At 41.9% G+C, this 26,073-nt stretch overlaps 3 protein-coding genes across 3 annotated transcripts; 1 reads left to right on the top strand and 2 right to left on the bottom strand.

The window, feature by feature from the left end:
- Nucleotides 1-819: 819 nt before the first annotated feature.
- Nucleotides 820-3,099, bottom strand: LOC110754868 (secretion-regulating guanine nucleotide exchange factor). The gene is made up of 2 exons (XM_021955989.2): nucleotides 2,975-3,099; nucleotides 820-2,241 (listed from the first exon to the last, which is right to left on the bottom strand). Exon 2 carries the CDS (start codon nucleotides 2,237-2,239, stop codon nucleotides 1,205-1,207), a length of 1,035 nt encoding a protein of 344 aa, XP_021811681.1. The 5' UTR covers nucleotides 2,240-2,241; nucleotides 2,975-3,099; the 3' UTR covers nucleotides 820-1,204.
- An 11,042-nt stretch (nucleotides 3,100-14,141) lies between these two features.
- Nucleotides 14,142-15,212, bottom strand: LOC148295911 (uncharacterized). Its single transcript, XM_088250637.1, has 2 exons — nucleotides 14,799-15,212; nucleotides 14,142-14,681 (listed from the first exon to the last, which is right to left on the bottom strand). The coding sequence occupies exons 1-2, from the start codon at nucleotides 15,210-15,212 to the stop codon at nucleotides 14,142-14,144; spliced, it is 954 nt and encodes a 317-aa protein (XP_088106763.1).
- A 7,501-nt stretch (nucleotides 15,213-22,713) lies between these two features.
- Nucleotides 22,714-25,449, top strand: LOC110754886 (trifunctional UDP-glucose 4,6-dehydratase/UDP-4-keto-6-deoxy-D-glucose 3,5-epimerase/UDP-4-keto-L-rhamnose-reductase RHM1-like). Its single transcript, XM_021956010.2, has 3 exons — nucleotides 22,714-22,852; nucleotides 23,245-24,826; nucleotides 24,933-25,449. Exons 2-3 carry the CDS (start codon nucleotides 23,258-23,260, stop codon nucleotides 25,383-25,385), a joined length of 2,022 nt encoding a protein of 673 aa, XP_021811702.1. The 5' UTR covers nucleotides 22,714-22,852; nucleotides 23,245-23,257; the 3' UTR covers nucleotides 25,386-25,449.
- The last annotated feature ends 624 nt before the right edge of the window (nucleotides 25,450-26,073 follow it).

Here is a 26,073-nt window from a genome sequence, read left to right as displayed (position 1 = left end):
CTAACCAACAAAAATAAAATATAGGAAAAATATTTAAACTTTTTAAAGAAATTAGTGAGATTGAAAAATAATAATTGAGAAATAATGGTAATTATAATTCAAACAACTTTTTTGGACGGGATGAGAAAATTTATGTGAAAGTATGCATCTTCAGTACTCGAGATGGTTGAATCTGTCAATCTAATGACCACAACTGTGTTCGCATACAATATGAATTCGCTCTGTAGAAAAACCCTTGTATGAAAAGGGATGGGATGAGACAATGAGTAAAGAGGGGGCGACAGATGAGTCTACAATTTAAAATTTGTAGCAATGATTTTATGATAGCAGTTGAATGTTCATCCATTGTCCAACCTAGAATGTGCTTGTAGGTTAGTTTTTAATCTTAAGGAACAAGGCAACTAAATGCCATCTTCTATTTACTTAAAGCATTGTGCTTCTGATAGTTGTCTTGTGCAACCCACAGATGTCTGTCCCAAGATGCACCTATTCACATTGCCTAATGGTAAGCTTCAGAAGACCTTTTGATGCCTCATTATATAAACATGGACACGATGATACAACGTTATACATGTTCCATCAGTACAACAAGCATTAATTGCAACATGCACCTCAAAATTTTCAAGGCAACAATTTCCTAAAATCAACACTCAGAAAATATAAAAGTAAATATGAGATAAGATGAATGTTAGTATGTTAGTTTCAGGTAAATATACCAAATGCAAGGCCAAAATGAAAATAGTAAGCTTAAAAAGAGCTCAATTCTCCATGAAGAACAAGAAACAGATGGTGTCTCTGTCTCTGTCTAAGAAATGAAAATGTTGGAACCCATGCAAAAATTATTGAACAGTAAACTACTTTTGTAATTCTTTCTTACTTCAACATCATGTGAATAGGAAGATTGGTTTACACTTGAATTCTTTCCTTTTTAGGGACAGAAAGTTTACCTAACATCTGATTTACATCCATCATATACTCTTGAGCATGTACCCTTCAAGCTTATCTAGTACTTCAGCCAGCTCAATACAGCTTTTTCTTCAAAGAGAGCCAATTGATTTCTGAATGATGCAAAAGAACAATTCTATATGTGTTTTTCAAATCCATTCCCTCAAAATGGATAGTGGAATACATTTAAATTACTTCAGATTCTGGGCTGGATCCACCAAACTGGTCAAGGCAGAGGAAGGGAGAATTTGACGAGCAGTTACCTCATATGGGATTCAAACCATATAAACATGCTGTCAGAGTGCAAGCTAGTCATTTCATGGTATGCAAATGCCAGATTTAACTCCTCCTGAATGTAATGGGCCAGATGCTTGTCTGGGAAAATAATTTCTCTCTCTCTGACAGCTTCTTTCCAAGGTGTTCTACGCCCATCATTCTTCATATATCCATTCTCATCAATAAAACCCTTGTGCCGGAAGAGTTCAAATACCTTAGCAGAAACAGACCGATCAAGACCTGGGATTCTATCAGCTAAGAGATGTGGCGACAAGGGGAACTCCTTGCATTCAATCTCTGCAACATCAACCCCTTTATTTCTTAAAACTTCCATATACTCATCTATCTTTTGCTTCCTTAATATATCCTTCGGCATGTGCATGAAAAGGGTAGGGGGATAGCTCTCTTTTATATCCATTTTATCAAACTTCCCTTCAGCAATCATAATTGTAATACTAGTGAACTTCAACACAGTGGCAAGCACAGAAACAAAGTGTCCTCCGGAAGAAGCCCCCATAGCAACAAGAGGAAGCTTTTCAAGCTTGTTCTTCTCAACCCACCATTTGATAATGTCTTTAACAATAATTATCTCTTCCCTAAGAGTCCAGCATATCCCTGCACTTGATATAGTAAGGACAGTAAACTTTCGAGCAAGAGCATGAAGAGCAATTAGCCTTTCTTCTGGCAAACCAATGCAGTTAGGACAGTGAGAAGACTTGTCCCAAAAGTGAGCAGCTCTACCATTGCAACCATGAGCAAGAAAAAGAACTGCTTTAGGCGAATCTGGTATTTGCCATATTACATCAGTTCCATTTCGAAACTCTAAGGTTGGAGAAAGTGACTTAAAGCTATGCCACTTTTCTTTTGGAAGTTCAAGTAATGAACTGGGCTTTTGATCATTGTTGCCAACTGACAATATGAAAATGAGAAGAAAAACTGTAAGAGACACTACCACAAGTCCAGCCAAACGGTTTTGAGGCCCATTCCATGCCTTCGATTTGTTTCCGCGGTTCAACATTACTGAAAACAAAATTTAGCAAAAACATTGGCTGAGAATATATATGAAATCCGTTGTAATTGAAATTTCTTTAAACCCCATTTAGTTACTGAGGATAATAGATTAAAGTTTTATAATTTTAGTCCCATCTTGTTAATCTTGATTTAAATGTTCAATACCTGAGAATACAAAGACTGCAATAACCTGAGCCAAACTCAAAAATCCAGCATCAAAGCATTTTAAACAAATGTAAAATATAAATTTCACAAGAGAGAAAAAGTCTCAATTTGGGGACTTTTACCAGACGAAATCTCTAGGCTTGATAAAACTTTTCAATGGTTATGCAATGATCGTATTTACATAACCATTTTATGAACATTTACAACCTGTGTCCAAGTTTTCTGTCAACTCTGAAATATCCCATTCATTTTGTAAAGCCAGAAAGGTGTAATCTAAGATATCTAATTGATTGCACACACATTTTAGAATAATCTAGCCTAACACCGCAGCGGATTTAATAATCACTTCTAAGCATATCAAAGGTACAATCTTTGAGAAGGAATTGCTGCCTTTTAACCTTGGCTGGTAAGAAAATGCAGGGGAAAACAGAGAACTTTGTTTTGAATCGAGCCGAGCTGAGCATACAACAGTTACATACAATTTTTTTTCTAAAACTTTATTTTCCTATGCTTTCTCAGTAACCAAACAATTTATACGAAAATGCACTAAGTCAGAATGCAAACAGCTAAAAAATACCTGTAAGAACTCTGGATCCAGTTCTGGAAGTGAGCTGTTAGATTTCTGAGCTCTGAGAATTTGCTGCGGTTTCTTCAGTTGCAGTCGCCATGTTGTAGAAGACGCCGTTAATACATGCGCGTTACTGAATGGGCACAATCTTAGCCCAGTTTTCAATGGATTTGAAAGGGGTTTTGGGCCTGGCCCGCTTGAGCTGAGCCCATGACAGTCCGGGATTGTTTCAATTAAACTTTTATTCAAACTAAAAAATAATTAATTAAATTACTACTATTAAGTAATGCTCTTTTATTTGTTTACTTTCTTATAAGAAGGCAAGAGTCGAACAATTGTTGTAGGTGTGAGGATATAATTTTAGTGAAATTATTATCTCAAATTCTAAAATATTAAGCTTAATTAGAGAAGAAGAGGTTTTGGAAGTTAAACAACAAAAACTCATTACATTTGGCTATCCATACGAAGGCTGTATCAGTCTGGCATGAGACATGGAGTACGATGAGACTTGAAAACCCTAAACCATCTTACTCAAAACAAGCAAGGGTCAGTGTGGGCAATAAACAAATAGGTCGATGATTCTTTTTTCTTTATTTTCCTAAAGTTAAGAAGGGGGTTCTCACATATACTGTCAAAGTGTCATAGAATTTCGAACATAAGATCATTGATCTGCAAGTCAATACCATTTTCTACTAAACTAGACCATATTCAGTGATTCAAACTCAAGAAAGTTTTTGCACTATGAGGAATCCAACGGCAACCCTAATTGAACATAAACATTTTTTGAATGCTGAAAATTTGACATTTAGGCCATGCATTATCTTAGGCGGAATTTCGGTCCGAATATTGCAAGGATTGGTAATTTTATGGAGCCCAACATGCCAGCAATCAAGGCCACGTGAAGGAAATACATAGCGGCCCTTACGTTGCAGCAAATTGTTGCCCACTCCTTTTCTAGCTCCTGACGAGCGGCTGAAGGAAATGTAAGAGTCGTTAACTTGCAGTTGATGTTTCAATATTTCTTTCTAAAAATTCCAAGGGCTATATATAATCAATTGCCGGGATCATTTTTACGCAATCTCAGTTGGAAATTTTCACATTCAACTGCTGAATTAAATCCAACGTTTAAAATAATGTTCATAGTTAATTTAAATCAGATCTAACTTCAAATAATTTTGTAATTGTCGTTTATTTTAATATGTTTTTATTTTTAAGTGAAAATATATTATGTTTTAGATTTTGGATTTTTTTTAAGTTAAAATGTTCAGAAAATTAAATCATGAATGTTGAACAAAAATAATGTCGAGAAAAATTAACGCCAAAACAAAAATGAAGGTTAACCATTTTTAAACAATTTAATAAAGTTGTGGACTAACCAAGGTGGTTGGTGTGAGTGGTTCGGCACTCTCATTCCTTAAGAGAGGTCAGGGGTTCGATCCCTGCTCTCGTACGGAGTCACCACTTTGGCCAACACTTTACCTCTTACGGGCCGACCCGGTGTGAGTGGGGATTAGTCTGGGTTGTGGTTAAGGCTTAAAGGTGCCACCCATAGTTGGGGCCCATTCAGGACCACCTCATGATTCAGATAAAAAAATAATAATAAAGTTGTGGACTCAAATTAGCTTCAACATGGTTGGAGATAGTCTTACGAGGACTTAATTCAGTGGCTCAACCATCCTCCACTCTACTTTTTTTGGTAAATACCACGAGATGTCCCCACACCCAAAGGATGAGATTAATCCCTACTTGGGGTTTGCCTTGACCTTGGCCATAAAGTGCTTCCAACGGGTTTCGAACCCCTGCCATTGAGTCACCAAGTAGCTCGCCAGCTGGAGGTGGCAGTTTACCAACCGCACCACACCTTGTGGTTATCCTCAACTCTTCTTTTGTCCGAATATAAAATTCATTAAAGAAAGCAAGATGGCCACAACACATAAAACATAAAGTCCCAAACCTAAGTCGAGTAGTACAACCGACCAAAGACAATAAACCTAACAATTGTTCTATATGAACCAACCACCATATATCACATTTTCATTTGATACAAGCGATATTGAAGAGGGGAATCAAATCTAAGACCTCAGGTGTATGGGTAAATACTCTTCTCAAATACATGGGTAATGGTTGTAACGATACAAATCCCTTCCCATCACCATTTTACACCTTTTTTTTTTATAAATAAAAACAATATTAGGGAGAAGAGGAATTTAAAGCAGGACCATGTATTCATAGATAAACCTTCTTTTTTTTTTTTTTTCCAAATCATAGATAAACTTTCTTAACCACTTGAACTACAAATCAATTATTAATTAAATATTAACCAATTATAAAAATAAAATTGAACTGAGAAATGTGTAACATTGCAATTCACAGCGTATTTTGCCATGACCAAAAAAAAAAAAAAAAAGCTCTATCACCTTATATTGGCATAAGACATGGACTATGAAAATTGAAGATCAAAAACATGCTCAAAAGCAAAACATCAGCAACAAGGGACATCCACAATGTGAGATTGGCTAATTCATTTGTGATCAGAATTGAATTGCCCAATTCTACATACATTGATAATGATATTTGAACCGGTTCACCCGTTTTGATTTAGTCCTGTGACGACATGGTAAAATTCCCCATTGACTTGAAAACCATCGGTGGTTAACAAGTCAAATTTCTTTTGTGTTTGAGCGTGCCACTGCTAGCAGTTAAAAAACCCTAACATACTTAAAAAATAGATAACTTGCATGCCAAGTTTACTGACTCTAAACAAATGATTGTGAATTTGGTGAGGAACATCTCCGAAGTAAGTTCTTTTCTTGCCTTAGACTGGTGAGGACTCCACAATTTTTCACAGTAAAAACTTGTAGTTTTGGCCAGAATGAATATTAGAAAGAAATCAAACTGTTTAAGAAGAACTACCTATTACACAACTTAAAAAGAGAACTGCTACGTCCGAAAGGACTACAAAGCGTTAGGCTTCGATTTCTTCTTGAGTGGCTGCCTTCAACTTAGGCTGGATTGGATGTATCTATTCTGAATTCGAATGTCAGCACCTTCAACTGATGGTTTTCAGCTGGAAATCGATACCAATGTTTGAGATTGGTAGAGCTTTAATCCGTTTAAGCTAGGGAGAGGCTTGTTGGTTGGGCAGAATTAAGGCCTCTTCAGTCTGGATGGGGTTGGAAGTGGCTGGATTGGTGATTGCTGAACTTGGAGCTACACCACAGTACTTGTTCTGCTTGATTTGGCTCAAGCTGAACCAAATTTGTAATGAGAGAAGTCTCGTTTCCTTTGTGAATTGTTTCCCCGAATTGAACTGGAGTCAGAAGTCTGAGTTCTGTTTGTTTTGTTTAGGAGCTGGGTGAATTTTCAAACCAAATGACTTGGTTGCTTTAGAGTCTTAAAGGCTTTTGTGATCGAATGATCTTGCTTTGAGTTTTTCAATATAACTTAGATAGTTTTTGTTTTTGATTGATTTTTTGGTTGTCTCTCAACCTATTCACCTCCTCTCATATTTATAGAGAACTTTGAATGAGGGTTTTAATCTTTAATAGGTCTTTAATTGGGTGGGCAAATCTTAAAAGGTTTTTCCTTTTCCGATGCCACAAAAAAGGGGGAGTTATTATTCTAGCAAAAAAGAACCATCAACTGTCAGCTTCTATGATGGTCTGTTTGCTTTTTCTGTACAACTCTCTTGTCTCTTGTTTATTTTTTTAAAAACACATCTTGTTCTAATGTAGAGCCCTCTATGAGTATAGCAAGGGAACTTGGCCGCCCCCTTTTTTTTTCTGGCTTTTTAAATGTTCATGGAGAGTGTTCTTTTGGTTAACTTGTTTTCATTAACTCCCCATCACTTCCTCTGCCTCAGTTGAAAACTTTGACTTTCAAAGTGACATAGGCCTTCTTCTGAGAAAAAGATCTTCCAAAATATCTGTTGATTTGAATTGAGATCAACGGTGATGATCAAATTTCTTGGGCCTTTGGAGATGTTTGAAACTGGGCCTAATCTTTAAATCAATTAGCAACTGGCTTGTTTAAATCACCATTCAATGGCAATTAATCTTTAATTTGTGAATTTAATCATTGCTAACTGGTCTACAAGGGTCTGGGCCTCCAAAACCACCTAAGCTGATCTCTGTCTTTTAAAACAAAGCCCAAAACTCCTGCTTTTGATATGGGCCAATATCAATTGGGTTGGCGTGTGGAATTTAGGCCCAAACAGAACCTTTTAAGGGATGGTATATCTTTCGGTTACTGACAACCTCATAGGTCTAGTAAATTGGAGCATTCGTATCGATTGTCAAATCATGGTGGTTGTTTTGAAAGAGTAATTTTACAGTTGCCTTTTTCATATTCTTTAACTGCCATCATCTTTCTACAATGGTAGTTGGGTTGATATCTATGCTCATAAACATTTTTCTAGAAGCTGGTTGTAATTTTCATTAAAAATTCAAGTGCTTCGTTAAAAAGCATTTGGCAGTGCTTTTTAAAAGCATTTGTATGACTCGTAAGCACTTTTTAAAGTTTTTTCTATCAAAAACTATCAGAAAGCGTTTTTCGTCATCTTAGAAGCAATCCGAATTTGGAAAGTGATTTTTCTCTCACTCATGCCAGTTGTGGGAGCAAATTTCCTCCCACGAGAATATTCGCCTAAAGATTCCTTCGTCTTCTTCGCACCCCTCTCTCCTTGCAAAACAGATCGGAGTAAAAAGACCACACCCGGGGGGTGTTGGCCAAAGGCCCTCCGATGCCTAAGTTAGGATGGGTGTTTCAAGGAAAACCGGGTGGTCGGAGCCGTATGTGGAGGTCAGAGCCTTGTGTGAGAGAGAGAGAGAAAGAAGATGGTGGCTAGGGTTTGTGAAGGATAATTTCTGCAGAGTTTCAGTAGGAATTTAGACGTACCTGAACCCTTGTGTGTAGCTAGGTATTTATAGGAGCCTCGGAGGCTAGGGTTTCAGAGGAATAATTCCGTAGATGGAAAGGAATTATTCCTCCCCGATTAGGCGAGATTTGATTAATTAGGGATTTGATTTATTTGATTTAAATCAAATCCCTAATTGGGGTAGGAATCAAATCAATCCCCATTTTAATTAGGTAATTGCCAATTTAATTGGGTAACTCTCAATTAAATTGAGTAACTCCCAATTAGGGCAAATAATCACCAAATGGAAGGAATTATTTGACCTAGGGTGATTTAATTCGGTTCCCACAAATGCCCCCCAGCTTCTGCATGGCACGTGGTGGCATGTAGGAGATGTGAATTATCTGTTGGGCTGTCCAACTGTAACTGGGCTTCCTTCTTGGATTTGGGCTCCTGAGTTGAGGAGGTATTTGACTTGCCAATTGGACTTTGGCTTGGGCAGTCTAGTTGTAGATCTGCCCACGATGAAGTCGCAGTCTCACGATCAAGGAATACGTCTCCACAGCCAAAGCAGCCGAGACCTTCTTCTGCCACGAGCAAGTCTTCCTCAAGGAGGGTCTCGTCTGCTGAGAATGTCCTTATGGGAGTTGCTCATGCCTCGTTTGCTAGGATCAAGCACCTTGTCAGTGTGAATAGTAAGCATGTCAATAGCATACAGGAGGTTCGGGATATTCTGCTCAAGTCTCCGGTTGAACTACCCAAAATCAGTGATCTGCCTTATAAAGAGGCTGCATAGAAGCAAGGTTTGGGTTGCCTGCACTGATCCGGGGATTAAACTGAGAAGATTGTGCCTCTGTTCAGCAGTCACGACTCGTCTGCAAAGCCACGAACAGACAAGCGCGGAGCTGACTCAATGTTGCAAGTTGTAGCCAAGAGAGATAAAAAGTCGTCTGCTCGAGCAAAAAGTCCTTCAGTTGCGCAAACTACCGATCCGGAAGTCGGTGAGAGCTCTGCTGGTCAAGTTTGACACTCATGTTGAAGCCACGGAGGCATCCAAGCATGAAATTGCTGCTAATGCATACAAGCTGGGATACTTGGACTGCAGGAACGGTGCTCCTCCTTGTTCCTCTCTCGAACATGAAGATGGTGAGCAGCTCTATCTTGACTTGCCCCTTACTCAAAGTGAGCAGTTCAATGCTGTGGATGTAGAAGCAGTTGAAGAGCAGGTAGCTGATGAAGCTGCAATGCAGGAAGACGACGCCAAAGGTGGCGCGGCTGATGAGATTAGGGCAGATGCGGAGGAGGAGGCAACTGGGGCTGCCGAGCAGATGATGCCGGTTGAGCAAAATCAGGCTCATTTCTTGTTGAACTTGGCTGGTTGGCAGCTTTGTAATGGAATTTTCAGTTGTCTTTCAAACTTCAATTCTCATTGTATCTTGTAAGTGTATGTCCGGAGACATAGCGCTTGAAAGAGACTCCACTGAATTTGTACTCGAGAAGTAGCTTGCCTACAATGGAGGTAAGGCTTGTAGCCTGTGTACACATGTCGGGGACATAGCGCTTGAAAAATGCTCCATTGAGTTCGTGCTTCGAGGAGCAGCTTGTCTGCAATGGAGGTGGGGCTTGTCGCCTGCGAGTGTATGTCGGTGACATAACACTCGAAAAGTGCTCCATTGAGTTCGTGCTTCGAGGAGCAGCTTGTCTGCAATGGAGGTGAGGCTTGTCGCCTGCGAGCGTATGTCGGGGACATAACACTCGAAAAATGCTCCATTGAGTTCGTGCTTCGAGGAGCAGCTTGTCTGCAATGGAGGTGGGGCTTGTCGCCTGCGAGCGTATGTCGGGGACATAACACTCAAAAAATGCTCCATTGAGTTCGTGCTTTGAGGAGCAGCTTGTCTGCAATGGAGGTTCCATTGAGTTCGTGCTTCGAGGAGCAGCTTGTCTGCAATGGAGGTGGGGCTTGTCGCCTGCGAGCGTATGTCGGGGACATAACACTCAAAAAATGCTCCATTGAGTTCGTGCTTCGAGGAGCAGCTTGTTTGCAATGGAGGTTCCATTGAGTTCGTGCTTCGAGGAGCAGCTTGTCTGCAATGGAGGTGGGGCTTGTCGCCTGCGAGCGTATGTTGGGGACATAACACTCAAAAAATGCTCCATTGAGTTCGTGCTTCGAGCAGCAGCTTGTCTGCAATGGAGATAAGGCTTGTAGCCTGTGTGCGTATGTCGGGGACATAGCGCTTGAAAAAGGGGCTCCATGAAGTTTGTACTCGAGAAGTAGCTTGCCTTCAGTGGAGATAAGGCTTGTAGCCTGTGTGCGTATGTCGGGGACATAGCGCTCGAAAAAGGCTCCATGAAGTTTGTACTCGAGAAGTAGCTTGCCTTCAGTGGAGGTAAGGCTTGTCGCCTGTGGGCGTATGTCGGGGACTTAGCGCTTGAAAAAGGCTCCATGAAGTTTGTACTCGAGAAGTAGCTTGCCTTCAGTGGAGGTAATGGAGGCTCGTCGCCTGCTTGGAGTCGAGCTGGTCAGCTGCAACTCGAACAATGGCCTTCTTGTTGTAGTAAGATGCCAACTGCTATTGGGAAGCTCGAACAATGGCCTTCTTGTTGTAGTAAGATGCCAACTGCTATTGGGAAGCTCGAACAATGGCCTTCTTGTTGTAGTAAGATGTGAGCTACTGTTGGTAAGTTGCAACTCGAACAATGGCAATTTCTCGTTCTTCTTCAAGCAGATCAAGGTTGACTTTCATCTGCTTGCAGTTTTGGTCAAGACTGCCCACCTCAATGCTCATGGAAGGGACTGTGATGTGTGGGGGGATGATTGCTTCTGTCCCATAGGCTAGAGAAAATGGTGTCTCGCCGGTTGATCTCCTTTTGGTTGTGCGATAAGCCCACAGGACTCCTGGAAACTCATCGACCCATTTTCCTTCTGCGCCTTCCAGTCTTTTCTTCAAGCAGTCTAGCATGATCTTGTTGGATGCTTCTGCTTGGCCATTGCCTTGCGGGTATCTGGGGGTTGACAAGTACTGTTTGATGCCATACTTCGCAAGGAACGCAGTGATCTGCCTGCCCAGGAACTGTGTACCATTGTCGGTGACTATCGACTGCGGGCATCCGAACTGGCAGATGATGTTCTTCCAGATAAATCGTTCGACATCAGCTTCCTTGGTAGAGGATAAAGCCTCAGCCTCGATCCATTTGGTGAAGCAATCCGTGGCGACGATCATCATCTCCTTGTTGGCAGGTGCTGTCGGCATAGGTCCCACCAAGTCGATGGCCCATTGCATGAAAGGCCATGGACTGTTCTGCGGATGGTATTCCTCAGCTGGCAAGCCAGGGATCGACTTATATCTTTGAGCATACTCCGTGGAGTCTTGGCGCATGGTAGGCTAGAAGTAGCCTATGCTGAGAGCCTTCTGGGCAAGCGATCTGCCCCAAGCGTGATTTCCACATTCGCCGTCGTGTATTTTGCAAAGAACCTCGAGCGTTTGCGGGTACTTGATGCAAGTAAGGTGAGGGACGGAGTATGATCTGCGAACAAGCATGTCACCTTTCATGTAGTACCTCGCAGCCTTCTGTTTGATTTTCCGAGCCTCGGACTTGTCCTTGGGTAAGTTTTCGTTAACCAGGTAGTCAATGATGGGGTCTTGCCATCTAGGATCCTCGTCGATCTGCATCAGGTTTGGTTGGTCAAGGTGCTGGACCGGGATAGAGCGTCTGAACTGGGTATCAAGCGCAGATCCTAAGCTCGCTAGTGCGTCTGCGTGTGCGTTCTCTGCTGGAGGCACTTGTTGGATGGTGAAGGTAGGAAACGCCTTCAACAGCTCTTGGACTTTGTCAAGATACAAGATCATCCTTGGGTGCTTCGCCATGTATTCTCCTGAGGCTTGATTTGTGATCAGCTGGGAATCTGAGTAGATGGCCAGCTTCTTGATTGACAGCTCCTTTGCCAAGCGCAAGCTAGCGAGCAATGCCTCGTATTCTGCCTCGTTGTTTGAGGCTGGGAAGCCAAGCGTGATAGCTTGCACCAACAGGGTTCCATCCGGAGTGATGATGACGACAGCTGCTCCAGCTCCTTTTTGGTTCGACGCTCCGTCTACGCACAACTGCCACATGTCTCTGGGTTGGTCAGGTTCATCGAAGGTCTTGTCTGCTCTCGAACTTTCCTTCTTTTTGCTGACCAGCTTCTCTTCTTCAGCCGATGGCATGAATTCTACAACAAAATCTGCCAAAGCCTGGGCTTTTCTTGCAGTCTTCGTCCAGTAGAGGAGGTCGTATTGACTTAGCTCTATAGCCCACTTCATGACTCATTGAGACGCGTCAGGGCTGTGTAGGATTGACCTCAAAGGAAAGTCGGTCATGACGATGACTCGATGAGCTTGGTAGTAGGGTTGTAGCTTTCTCACGGAAACTACAAGGGCCAAAATGAGCTTCTCCAATTTTTGGGTAGCGAATCTCTGCATCGAGAAGGACTTTTGACGTGTAGAATACCGGATGTTGGGCCCCTAGTTCTTCTCGGATGAGAGCTGATCTGACAGCCTAGTTAGACACTGCCAGGTACACGAACAAGTCTTCACCAGGAACTGGCTTCGAGAGCAGGGGAGGTGAAGTGAGGTAAGTCTTTAGATTCTGGAAAGCTTCTTCGCACTCCTCGTCCCATTTATCTCTTTGCCCCTTCTTTAAAGCCTTGAAGAATGGTCTGCACTTGACGGTGGATCTCGAGAGGAATCGATTGAGGGCCGCTGCTCTGCCTGTCAGACTTTGTATTTCCTTTACTATTGAAGGTGACTTCATCTCGAGAATGGCCTTGATTTGGCGTGGGTGCGCCTCGATACCTCGTTGAGTTACTAGGTATCCCAGGAATCGGCCGGACGATACACCGAACGTGCACTTACTTGGATTCAACTTCATTCGATACTGGCGGAGCAGGCTGAACGCCTCAGTGAGGTTCTTGATGTGGTCTGCTCGCTTAGGGGCTTTGACCAGCATGTCATCCACGTAGACTTCCATGGTCTTGCCGATCTGCTCCTTGAAAATTTTATTCACGAGCCTTTGGTAGGTTGCTCCGGCGTTCTTCAGCCCAAAAGACATGACCTTGTAGCAGTAGGTCCCTCTTTCTATGATGATGAAAGAAGTCTTCACCTTGTCATCTTCGTACATTAGGATTTGATTATAGCCGGAGTAGGCGTCCATGAAGCTGAGCAGCTGATTGCCGGAAGTTGAATCCACAAGCTGATCGATTCTCGGCAATGGGAAGTTGTCTTTAGGGCAAGCTTTGTTAAGGTCGGTGTAATCGACACAAACTCTCCATTTGCCCTTTTCTTGCTTCGCCACCAGTACAACGTTGGCCAGCCATTCTGAGTAGGAGACCTCTTCAATGAAGCCGGCAGCTAGAAGCTTATCGATCTCGGCTTCGATGATCGCAACTCGCTCGGGAGCGAAGTTGCGTCTCTTCTGCACCACAGGTTTGCTGGCAGGGTTGACATGGAGTCGGTGGCAGATGATGTTCGGGTCGATGCCAGACATGTCAGATGGCGACCATGCGAACATGTCTTTGTTCCTTTGGAAGAAGGTGGTCAGCTTCACTTTCTCGTCTAGGCATAGGCGCGAGCCGATCCGTGCTTTTTTGTCTGGCTGGTCAGGATCGAGGGGTACTAACTCAACGTCTTCCTCAGGCTTCCAACCTTGTTCAAGGGAGCCTTCCGGGCGGATTCCCTCGTCTCGATCCTTCTCGTTTGGATTCTGGTGCGAGCCGATCTGCGCTTGTCTTGCGAGCCAGGATCAGGGGGTACTAACTCAACGTCATCCTCAAGCTTCCAACCCTTTTCAGGGGAGTCTTCTGGGCGGATTCCCTCGCCTTGATCCTGGCTCCTTAATTGCTATTTTGAGGTAGCAACTCCCTTCCCGTTCGGGCTTGCTTGTCTGCTGGGAGTGTTTCCTGCCACGTCAGTAGCCTGCATTACTGGTGTGAACTGCAGTTGTTTGCTCTTCTTGAGCCCTTGGGCTGTGCATCTCCTTGCCATGGCTTGATCACTGTTGATCTGCCGGAGGCTTGATCACTGTTGATCTGCCGGATACCGCCTCCAAGGATGGGGCAGCGGATCTTCTGGTGTAGAGCAGATGTGATGGCTTTGATCTTGCTGATCCATGGTCGGCCCAAAATCCCGTTGTAGGGAGAGACCTCGTCGATGACCATGAAGGTTTGCGAGCAGACCACTGGGGTGAGTGGACGTCTAGGTCAATCGTCCCAACAGTGATTGACGTGGCCCCATTGAAGCCGGTGAGTGATCTGGCAAGTTTGCTGATCTTGGGCTCCAATCCCATCTATTAGATAACAGATAGTTGTAGGATATTGGCTGCGCTGCCCTCGTCCACGTGAACTCGCTCGATCACAGCTTGTTCAATTTGGATGCAGATTACTAGGGCGTCATTGTGCGGCAGATCAAGCCCGATCAAGTCCTTCTTCTGAAAGCCGATGATGGGTGTATCTGCAATGACTGGTATGCCCGTTGTGACTTGGGAGACATAAGTCGCATGCGCGATCTTTCTCTTACGCTCCTTGGTGGTCAGCCCGGACTCCTGGGAGTCAGCCAGAATGGTGTTGATCCGTATGACCTTTTGGGGAGGTTCTTTGGCAGTCGCATCACGATCCTCGATCTGCTGGATGGCCTTCTTTGCGACGAATTCCGTGCAATGACCTTCCCTGACCAGCTCCTCGAGGTGCCTTTTCCAAGCATTGCAGTTGTTGGTGTAATGACTGTGCTCCCCGTGGAATGCACAGTATTTATTGGTGTCCCTCATAGAAGGATCTCCCCTAATAGGTGGTGGTCTTCTCACCCACGGCTTGTCCTTCACTTGTGCCAGGATCTAGTGGATCGGGATAGTGAACTCAGTGAAGGTTCCTGTTTCCGAGCCTCCCTCTTGGGGTCGCGATTTGCCCTTGTCTCGGGCTTTGTGCTCGAACTTGTTGCTTTTTTGGCTTGCCTGCTTTGTCGGGTGATCAGCTTGCTTGCCGGCTTTTTTTGCCGCAATACGATCGTCATCCAAAAGTGCATAGCGCTCTGCCGTCGCGAAGACCTCTGCCAAGGTTTGGCTTGGAGTTATGGCCAGCTCACGATATAGCTCATGTTCGGTTGGCAAGCCTTTCTTAAAAGCTGAGGATGCCACTTGGTCATTGCATCCTATGATGTTCGCCTTCTCAGCCTTGAACCGTCTGAGGTAGTCTCGAAGAGACTCATCTGGTTTCTTGTGCAGGTTGAACAAGTGGTCTGCATGCTTTCTGACCGTCTTGTAGGAGGTGTACTCGTTTATGAAAATGAGGGCGAACTCCTTGAAGTTGCCTATTGACGCGGACGGTAGAGTGTGGAACCAATCTTGAGCTGCTCCTCGCAGAGTCATCGCGAACACTTTGCACATCAGGGCATCATCTGCCTTGTACAGGATCATGGCACTCTTGAAGTGCCTCAAATGGCTCTCAGGGTCAGAGTCTCCCTTGAATGGAGTGATGGATGGCGTTGTGAACCGCTTTGGCGGCGGAGCTCGTTCCACTTCCTCGGTAAAGGGCGAGCAGTCGACTCGATCAATTTTTTGCGTAGGGCCTCCTCCGTGCTTCCATTAAGTTGGAGACTTTGGAGTCGGTCATTCACTAACTTCTCGACATCCTTTGGTTGCAGAGGTAGTGGTTCAGGTCGACGTCTTCGGTGTCTCGAGCGCTGCTGGTTAACTTCCTCCTCGGTTCCCAAGGGTCGATCCCCTTGGTTGTTCTGCCCGTGGGGCAGATTAGGAGATTGAGCTTGTAAAGAGTCCTCTACGACTTGCTGCCGCGTGTTGGTCCTCGAGCGGGCTGGTGAGCGTCGATTGTTGCGCTCGTCACGCGATTGTTCACGAACTCGAGCTCCTTGTGAGCCCAGCTTGGATTGGTTACTTCCTTGTGGGCCCAAGCGGGCATGGACATTGGACTGTGGGCCCAGCCTTTCGCGTACATTGGTCCTTGGACCTAACCTCGAACAGATCGTCGACCGGCTCAGAGTACGACTTGCAGATGTTTGTGTCTCGCCAGCACGATCTCGTTCTCTCCCCTGCCCGTTTGCCCTTGCCTGACCGGCTTGGGACCTCTCGAACTGCTCGCTGACATGCTTGTGCGTCCTCCTCTCCTCGTCATGGGGTCCAAGATTAGGGCCTTGGTTCAAGTTGATCTGCCTGAGTAGCTGGCCAATCAGGTTATTTTGATCGTCGACTCTTTGTGTAAGTTGATCAACCCGTGAGTTAAGGTCCACCTGACCAGAGGTGTGCATCGGGCCCAATGGCATATGGGCTAGGGCTCCGTTAGACGCGTACATAGGTGCATATGTCAAGTGTGGTGGCAGAGGATGGAGAGGATGGATCTGCTCCAAGACAGGGGAGGCGTCAAAGTAGTCGTAGGGCTGTGCAGTAAGTCCGGCAGTTGAGTGGTGTGGCTGCTGCTGTGTTCCGACAGCAGGAGGGCGCGGTAGAGTAGCTCCGGCCGCTGGCGCTTGCAGCTGCAAGGCTGTGCAGGTCACAGGACCACGTGGTGGCTGTTCTGCAATTCCAGCAGCTGTCTGCGGCGGTTGTTCTGCAATTCCGGCAGTTGGAGGTGGCTGCGAAGCACTTGGAGGCGGACGCAAGGCGTTGGCAGCCACGATTTCGTGAGGTTGCAGAGAGGCTTCTACCACGAAACCATGAGACGGGCCCGTCGTGGTGGTGTTACTCTTCGAACGTCTTGTATCGACCATGGTTGATTGGAAAAAGGTTTGGAAAATGAATTTGGAGCACGCTTTGAGTATAATTTCGCGCTCTCAATGAAAGCACCAATTTGTGGGAGCAAATTTCCTCCCACGAGAATATTCGCCTAAAGATTCCTTCCTCTTCTTCGCACCTCTCTCTCCCTGCAAAACAGATCGGAGTAAAATGACCACACCCGGGGGGTGTTGGCCAAAGGCCCTCCGATGCCTAAGTTATGATGGGTGTTTCAAGGAAAACCGGATGGCCGGAGCCGTATGTGGAGGCCGGAGCCTTGTGTGAGAGAGAGAGAAAGAAGATGGTGGCTAGGGTTTGTGAAGGATAATTTCTGCAGAGTTTCAGTAGGAATTTAGACGTACCTGAACCCTTGTGTGTAGCTAGGTATTTATAGGAGCCTCGGAGGCTAGGGTTTCAGAGGAATAATTCCGTAGATGGAAATGAATTATTCCTCCCCGATTAGGCGAGATTTGATTAATTAGGAATTTGATTTATTGATTTAAATTAAATCCCTAATTGGGGTAGGAATCAAATCAATCCCCATTTTAATTAGGTAATTGCCAATTTAATTGGGTAACTCCCAATTAAATTGAGTAACTCCCAATTAGGGCAAATAATCACCAAATGGAAGGAATTATTTGACCTAGGGTGATTTAATTCGGTTCCCACACCAGTCATCATCCTGATATTGGGAAATTGCTTCAATATGTGTTGATGGTATGAAAAGTTCCATGTCTTCTTTTTCTTATGGGAATGTGGGGTCTTGCCTATTGGGGGAGAAAGGGTTGGGGGATTCTCTCTTTTAACTTTTCAGGCCCAATGGTCATCCCTTCCCTTCCCAACTCTTTGTTGTTTCGACAGCAGAGGTAAATAGTAGCTGCGGAGAGTATCTTCAGATGCATTAAAACAAAATGTTGCCATTGGAAAAAGAAAAGACCATTCATGAGAAAAAGCTTTCTGTCACTGGAAAAACTTAGCTTTCTGTCATGAGAAAAAGACCATTCATAAGTTTTGCACTTGAAAGGGTTGGGCAAAACTTAGCTTTCTGTCACTGGAAAAAGAAAAGACCATTCATGAGAAAAAGCTTGCCATTTTTACCTGTAATGCAGCAGGTGCTCCCCAACTCCCACCCAGACCAAACCCCATAGCCCCATCTTGATATCCCAGCCACCCCTAGCACAACCCCATCTTCCCCAACCAACCCCACCAGGAGCACACCCTTCTTCAGAACCATTTGGAAATTGGAACTATTTGATTGATGGGTAAAGCAAAGGTCCCTGTTTTATTTCCTTCTATCACAGACAACCACAATAGTTCACTTGAATGAACAAAATATTTCAGGACTTTTTAAGTATTCCAAACCTGTGGCTCAAACCCAAGCAAAGTGCCCAAACTTCAGAACTTCAAAATTTTATTTGTTAGATTTCTCCAAACACAGACCTCCCTGTTAAAGTTGTAAGAACAAAACTTAATTTAAATTTCCTTCTAATTATCATGGCAACAACAACAACAAAAACCCATTGAAGGACGATTTGCATGGCCTTCTTGTTAGTCTCCATGGAAGCAACGTGAAGAACCCACTAGTTTTCGTGGATAATTTGGTTTAAATTTGTTGAATCTGGGAGAGAACGAAAAGCTTGGACCTTTGTTTTTCTTGAATAATTCAGTCGATAGCAGCTATGGGGTTTGTGACTATGTGAGGGTGTGAAGATGGAGAATGACTTTCATGCAAAGGGGATATCACTTTTTGTTATTTTTGGTCAATTACGCAATGATATGTGAGATAATTTTTTCACATGTAATTGTGTTATTGACCGAAAATAGCAAAACAGTATTATCCCTGTTACAAGTAAGTTTTTTTGGTGAAAATGCAGATAGACAAAAAAAAAAAAAAAAAAAAAATTTAAAGAAAAAAAATAGTGAAATTTGCTAAAAGGGGTATTTGTAGAAATGTCACATGAACTTATACATTAGTTTCAATTTGTCACCTTAAAGAAAAATTTAAGCAAAATGTCACCTTAAGTTTTCAAAATTCATGATTTGTCAACTAACTTTAACATCATCCAATTTTCCATCCATTTTGAAGGGTATTTTAGTCTTTCCAAGCAAGAGGGTTTACATAGCTTTATATTTAAATTATATAAAAAAGAGGGTTTACATATTGGAAAGACTAAAATACCCTTAAAAATGGATGGAAAATTGGATGATGTTAAAGTCAAGTGACAAATCATGAATTTTGAAAACTTAAGGTGACATTTTGCTTACATTTTTCTTTAAGGTGACAAATTGAAATTAATGTATAAGTTCATGTGACATTTCTACAAAAATCCATTTGCTAAAATAACCTTTTTTTCACAACTTCTATTCTTAAATCGACCCCTTGCATTAAAGAGACACTATAAGGGCGACAAAGAGATATTGTATAATATAATGACTATTTTAGCACTATAGGGGCAACAATGAAATAGTTGTGAAGAATGACTATTTTAGCACAAAACCCAAGCAAAAATATATAATGTTTTTACACATGGCATTTACACGTCATGTACTTCGTCAAAAAAATGGGTTTCACACATGCCACATAATTGTAGTTAATAGATTATTTAACAAAGTTAATGGTAAGGGGCAAAATGAGACACAAAATATTGGTGGGTCACTTTAAGTTACGGGGGAAATATGAAATCTGACCATAGTTTCAAAGACAATGTGAGATTTGACCATAATTTTAGGGAGCACGAATACACATAAAGCCACTATTAGAAAAACGGGTATTTATGGCGCACACCTACATGCCACAAAAGGCCGAGCCGTAAAAAGTCCATTTTATTTACGGTGTTTATTGTGTGCCTTAAAAGACCTTCAATGCACGTCATAAAAGGGTATTTAAGGCCTCGCGTGCCATGAAAGGCCCAACTGTTTCATTTACACCATATATTGTGCGCCGTAAAATACCTTTTGCCGCTTATTATGCACGCCAAGAAAGACCATTTTTATTACAATTTACGGCCTTCATTGCACGCCATGATTGACTTTAATGTTTTTTTAATAAAAAATTAAACAATTTCCTGCTTGCTCATGTTTCAAGCATGTTTCATATTAACATTATATTTATATCGTCTAGTACACCCTGGACAAATGATTTAAAAAAAAGAGAGAAGTATAGCAACCGAGCTTTTAAAAAAAAAAAAAAAAGACATTTCATTGAGAACTATACCCAATCATAATCAATTCCAAATACAAACTCTTTTGAGTATAAAAAGTGCAACACTTAGCATCCAACCCATTCACTATAACAATAAAAATCACTCCGCCACATATAACCTACGCAAAAACCAAACTCACACATATCCTGCGAGCAGTAGACATCACTCATGCTATGCAACAAGAGCATCACGTGCTAGTTCTGTAATTGATTCTCCAAGATTACTAATAAGAACGCATGCAATAGAGGTATGAAGGGCTTTAGCTGCAACATGGATGAGTGCCCCAAGATAGGACCTGTAAAAGAACATATATACACTTTTTACTGACCTGTAAAAGAGTATACAAGAAAGATATAATTAGTTCACATCCCCCAACCCATTCAGTCATAAAGATAACAACAAAATTTAATCTCTAACACCCTATGCAAAAACATCCTGCCCGCAAAACCGAAACCAAAATTTAATCACCACTGAACTGAACCAAAATAATGAAAAGAAAGTAGAGAACGGAGGGAGGGTTTCGGTGGGATTTGCTAGGAGAGAGCCAGAGAAACAAGAGAGAGAGAGAGAGAGAGAGAGAGAGAGAGAGGCTTGCAGTCTGAGATCGAAGAAAAGGTGGGGTGATGAATATCAGGGGAAGTTTCACCATTGTTAGTGGTGGAGGGTCGAAGGAAAGCATTGAGCAGAGAGAGAGCCGCAGTCTGAGAAGAGATGAGAGAGGACATTTACAGCGTGCATCAAAAGCACGCCATAAATAACCAAGGTGGTTGGTGTGAGTGGTTCGGCACTCTCATTCCTTAAGAGAGGTCAGGGGTTCCCTGCTCTCGTACGGAGTCACCACTTTGGCCAACACTTTACCCCTTACGGGCCGACCCGGTGTGAGTGGGGATTAGTCTGGGTTGTGGTTAAGGCTTAAAGGTGCCACCCATAGTTGGGGCCCATCCAGGACCACCTCATGGTTCAGACCAAAAAAAAAAAAAAAAGCACGCCATAAATAGCATTAGATTTTGTTTACATTTTACGGCGTGCATATTTGGCACGCCATTAATAACAAAAAAAAAAAAAAGGCATGCACACAAAGCACGCCATAAAAAATACTGGAAAAAAGTCATTTTCGGCGCGCACTAAATGCACGCCATAAAAACTATCCTTTTACGGCGCACAACAAATGCACGCCCTAAATAGAGTGTTGTAAATACTTACTTTTCTTGTAGTGGGCTTGAAAAAAAGATACAACCCCTTTGCAGATCTTATTGATTTCTGCACACAACACAGATGTTGTTAGCTGTGTTTAAAAAAAAAAAAATTGTAAACGTTTTATGTTCATGTTTGATGATCAAGATAGATGGAAAGGTAAATACACTTGTCATGAAGGCATGGGTAGTTTTATTCCCTTCAGTCCCAGAAAAACTTTTGTGTGATTGCTTCGTCCAAGTTACTAATTTATTCAAATTATAACACACAATTGGGTTGAATTTATACTTCACTTAAAATGCGAAAAAACTTTCTTGTAATATGGATTGCATTGTTTGCTATCTTTGGCCAATAATGCAATGATATATGGAAAAGTTATTCGGCATGTCATTGCACTATTGACCGGAAATAGCAAAAAGTGTTATCCCTGTTGCATCAAAGCCTCTCTCCTTAAAATGACATGTGCCTCAGTTTAACAAGTCTAATTATACTTGACACACATACTAATTTGTTTGTCGATGAACCTAACAAATACTAATTATTGTGGTACATGAAATTGCAAGGTTGAGTGGAATTTATACTTTCGTTAACCTCACGATAGAGTAGTTAAATTTTTTACATTGATGAGGGATCCCGAGCCTCTATATTTACATATTGTGCATTTACCCGCATTTTACTATATCTCAACCATCCTAATAATCTAACCACTTAAGACATGCCACATCATCAAGCTTGGAATTTCTTTTTTAACAGACGATAACAATTATGCCATCAATTTCGTGCCCTTGAGAGTCTTTACATGGCATGAACGTATTTCTCCTGTTGTTCATTGTACATCCTCCTCCCTTCTTTATATCAATGGAAGTTCAATGAAATATCTCCCATGATTGCAAGAATTTCAACTCTAGTCAGGTAAAACTATTTTTTTTTCATTGCACATATTTTCTCCTCGTCCTCTTTTGATTGAAAGAAGGGACTCAATTAAAGTTCAAACTAGGAATCATATAAACTTTCATTGGCATCACTCTTTCTTCCCCAAAGGCGCAGAAAAAAATATAAGTGCTGAAAAAGGAAAAAAAAAAAACCTAATTTGACCTGATTGGAATTGAAGATTTTTGCAACCATTTTCCATTGTATACAAAGGCTGGAGAAAGGTTTATGAGAAACATAGCAAACGCATATAAAGCTCAACATTAATTTAGGGGGAAAGCAAATTAACCAAAAGCTTGATGATGTGGCATTTTTTTAAGTGATTAGATCATTAGAATGGCTAAGATGTAGGAAAATGTAGGTAAATATACAATACGTAAATGCAGAGGTTCGGAATCCATTGATGAGTATAATCATCGAAAGTAATTTATATGAAATGGATGTATAACGTATCTTTCTCTTTCATCACAAGAAAACTTACACTCACTAGTCATAAAGCCTAAATTCTGTCGTAAAGATTCTTCTGTATGAAATTAGGTTGCAACTTGCATCCAATGGCTACCTACCCGTAAATTGATCATGGCTCAGTACTACTAAATGGCTCCCCTTGTGACACCTCAACTCGGGTAAGTCATTTAACACATTTACCAAATTTTTGATATGGGTCTCTATCTTACTCATAAATCGGTGGCCCAACCGTACAATATATCTCTACCTACTTCCCCATAAAAAAAAACACATCAAATATTCCAACATTTTAAAACAAGAAAAAGCAAATACAAAATACAAAAAAAATAAAATAAAATTCAATTCATGTGATGCGTATTTATAAATACCCCACCGTAACAGTCTTCCCTCCTCACTCTCTTTCTTCGTTCTTCTTCACCCGTCTTAAATTCACCAGAAGATAAAAGGCTGCAAATTGAGCTCAAGATCCAGTCCAATCCAGAACTTGTAAGCAGTAAAGTTTCTCTCTTTCTATGTTTTCTGCGGTTAAAGTTCGTTTAAATTCACCAGAAGATGTTCAGTTCTTTTATAATTATTAGACGTCTTTTTCAGCTTATTTTACATGAAAACGTGAACATCAGATGGAAGAGTTTTTTTCTCTTCGATAATTTTTTTAGGCTGATTGGAGAGAAATGATAAAATTTTGATGGTCCTTCCGGATTAAGGTGTACAGTGACGTTTGCAAACAAAACAAACTTACTTTTGTAACACATTTTTTTTCCTGGAAATACTAATGTGTTGAAGTTTATTTTGTCCGTGAATTTGCATTATAATTTCTGTTTGTTTCTTTTAGTTATGCTAGTAAGCAATATATCACCTTTTTCTCCTGGATTATGCAGAATTCTTTGAGATATGGCGTATAAACCGAAGAACATCCTGATTACTGGAGCTGCTGGCTTCATTGCATCCCATGTTTGCAACCGGCTTATCCGGAACTACCCTGAGTACAAGATTGTGGTCCTTGACAAGCTTGATTACTGTTCAAATTTGAAGAACCTTCATCCCTCAAGGTCTTCATCCAACTTTAAGTTTATCAAGGGAGACATTGGCAGTGCTGACCTTGTCAACTTCATCCTTCTCACTGAGTCCATTGATACAATAATGCACTTTGCAGCCCAGACCCATGTCGACAATTCTTTTGGTAACAGCTTTGAGTTCACCAAAAACAACATCTATGGTACGCATGTTCTTCTAGAAGCATGCAAAGTCACTGGTCAAATCAAAAGATTCATTCATATAAGCACAGATGAAGTCTATGGGGAGACAGATGAAGATGCTGTGGTGGGAAATCATGAGGCTTCTCAGCTTCTTCCGACAAACCCCTACTCTGCAACTAAAGCTGGAGCAGAGATGCTTGTTATGGCATATGGGCGTTCATATGGATTGCCTGTCATAACTACCAGAGGAAACAATGTTTATGGCCCCAATCAGTTCCCTGAAAAGATGATTCCAAAATTCATTCTCTTGGCTATGAAAGGGAAGCCTCTTCCAATTCATGGTGATGGATCAAATGTCAGGAGTTACCTCTATTGTGAGGACGTAGCAGAGGCATTTGAAGTCATTCTGCACAAGGGTGAGGTAGGCCATGTGTACAACATTGGGACAAAGAAAGAGAGGCGGGTGGTTGATGTGGCTAAGGAAATTTGCCAACTCTTCTCTTTGAACCCAGATACTCAAATAAAGTTTGTCAAAAACAGGCCGTTTAATGATCAAAGATATTTCTTGGATGACCAGAAGCTGAAAAACTTGGGATGGTCTGAAAGGACTTCGTGGGAGGAGGGTTTGAGGAAGACGATGGACTGGTATGTCAAGAATCCCGAATGGTGGGGAGATGTTTCTGGGGCACTGCTTCCTCATCCAAAAATGCTCATGGTTCCTGGAATTGAAAGAAAATTTGATGGTACTGATACTGGCGCTTCTGCCTTCTCTTTGTCAGCAAGTGATTCTAGGGAGAGCCACATGGTTGTTCCACCTCCAAAGAACAATCCATATACTCAGAAGCCATCTTTGAAGTTTTTGATTTATGGTAAAATGGGGTGGATTGGAGGCCTTCTTGGGAAGATTTGTGAGAAGCAGGGGATACCCTATGAGTATGGACGAGGGCGTCTTCAGGAACGGTCACAGCTCTTGGCTGATATTCAGAGCGTTAAACCAACCCATGTTTTCAATGCTGCTGGAGTGACTGGGAGGCCCAATGTGGATTGGTGTGAATCTCATAAACCAGAAACAATTCGGACCAATGTTGTCGGTACATTAACCTTGGCTGATGTCTGCAGAGATCACAACCTCCTGATGATCAATTATGCTACTGGTTGTATCTTCGAGTATGATGCTGCCCATCCATCAAGATCCGGAATCGGGTTCAAAGAGGAAGACACACCCAATTTCACTGGCTCATTTTATTCCAAAACCAAGGCCATGGTATCATTCTCAACTGTCCATATCTGTTACTGTTACTGTTACAATTTTGAAAAGAAACTTCAGACTATCTGCCAACTGATATCTCTCTTTCCCATTTTTGTGGCAGGTTGAAGAGCTTTTGAAGGAATATGACAATGTTTGCACTCTTAGAGTCCGGATGCCAATATCATCTGATCTCAGCAATCCACGCAACTTCATCACGAAGATCTCACGGTACGACAAAGTGGTTGACATTCCAAACAGCATGACCATCTTGGATGAGCTTCTACCCATTTCAGTTGAGATGGCCAAGAGGAACTTGAGGGGCTTATGGAACTTCACAAACCCCGGCGTCGTGAGTCACAATGAGATTCTGGAGATGTACAAGAAGTACATTGACCCCAGTTTCAAGTGGACTAACTTTACACTTGAAGAACAAGCCAAGGTTATTGTTGCACCAAGAAGTAACAATGAGATGGATGCATCTAAGATGAAGAAAGAGTTCCCTGAATTGCTTCCAATCAAGGAATCACTGATTAAATACGTCTTTGAACCGAACAAGAAGGCATTTTCTGGCTGAGCAGCAAATCAAGTGTTTCATGAAGTAGACCTCAATACCAATTCATGCATATTTTATTTATTTATTTTGTTCTGGGAAATAGGGATTTAGTTATTTTCATGGGGTGATTATTGTCATGATCAGTGGCGGTTCTAGGATTCAAAAGCCGACCGGGCAAAACTTATATGCTAAACTCGACGGTAGGAGTGAATTTCATTTATAAACATAAAAAGATACACATAGTGAGGGTGATGTAGTGAGCCTTACCCTCAAATGCATCTATATCTACAAATAGAAAAACTAATTTCTGAAATTTCTGAAATAACTGTCTTTGTGCGAGACAAAAAATAATTATAGACAGGCTTGGGGTTTGTGAGACAAAAAAATTAATAATCATAGTGTAGGGAATAATCATGATCCATCTGTCTCATCCTATTGGTTCAATTTGTTTCTGTAATAGCTATAAGTTTGTTTCACAAGTTGGTACTACTGTAGGTTCTAGTTTGGATAAGGAGCTTTGGAATTGCTTCAGAATATTTAAATTTTAAAAGGTCTTTTGTAAGTTGTGGCATATTGTAATTTCGGATATGTAATAAAGAACATGTAATTTTGAATAATTTATTCATACAAGTTTATCTATTTCTATCTATGGACCATTAAAATATATGATGTATGTATCAAAACAAAAGAAGATTTTATCTCATTTAAA

Source organism: Prunus avium, chromosome 3 (genome assembly GCF_965620075.1).
Source record: "Prunus avium chromosome 3, drPruAviu1.hap1.1, whole genome shotgun sequence".
NCBI lineage: Eukaryota > Viridiplantae > Streptophyta > Magnoliopsida > Rosales > Rosaceae > Prunus > Prunus avium.
This window is presented reverse-complemented; position numbering and strand designations above follow the sequence as displayed.

Excerpts from the sequence above, each read along its gene's own strand:
- LOC110754868 (XM_021955989.2), bottom strand. The coding sequence starts at position 2,239 with ATGTTGAACCGCGGAAACAAATCGAAGGCATGGAATGGGCCTCAAAAC.
- LOC148295911 (XM_088250637.1), bottom strand. The coding sequence starts at position 15,212 with ATGACTCTGCGAGGAGCAGCTCAAGATTGGTTCCACACTCTACCGTCC. Across the intron at positions 14,682-14,798 it reads CTGATCACCCGACAAAGCAG|ATCCTGGCACAAGTGAAGGA; the intron begins GCAAGCCAAAAA and ends CCGATCCACTAG.
- LOC110754886 (XM_021956010.2), top strand. The coding sequence starts at position 23,258 with ATGGCGTATAAACCGAAGAACATCCTGATTACTGGAGCTGCTGGCTTC. Across the intron at positions 24,827-24,932 it reads ATTCCAAAACCAAGGCCATG|GTTGAAGAGCTTTTGAAGGA; the intron begins GTATCATTCTCA and ends TTTTTGTGGCAG.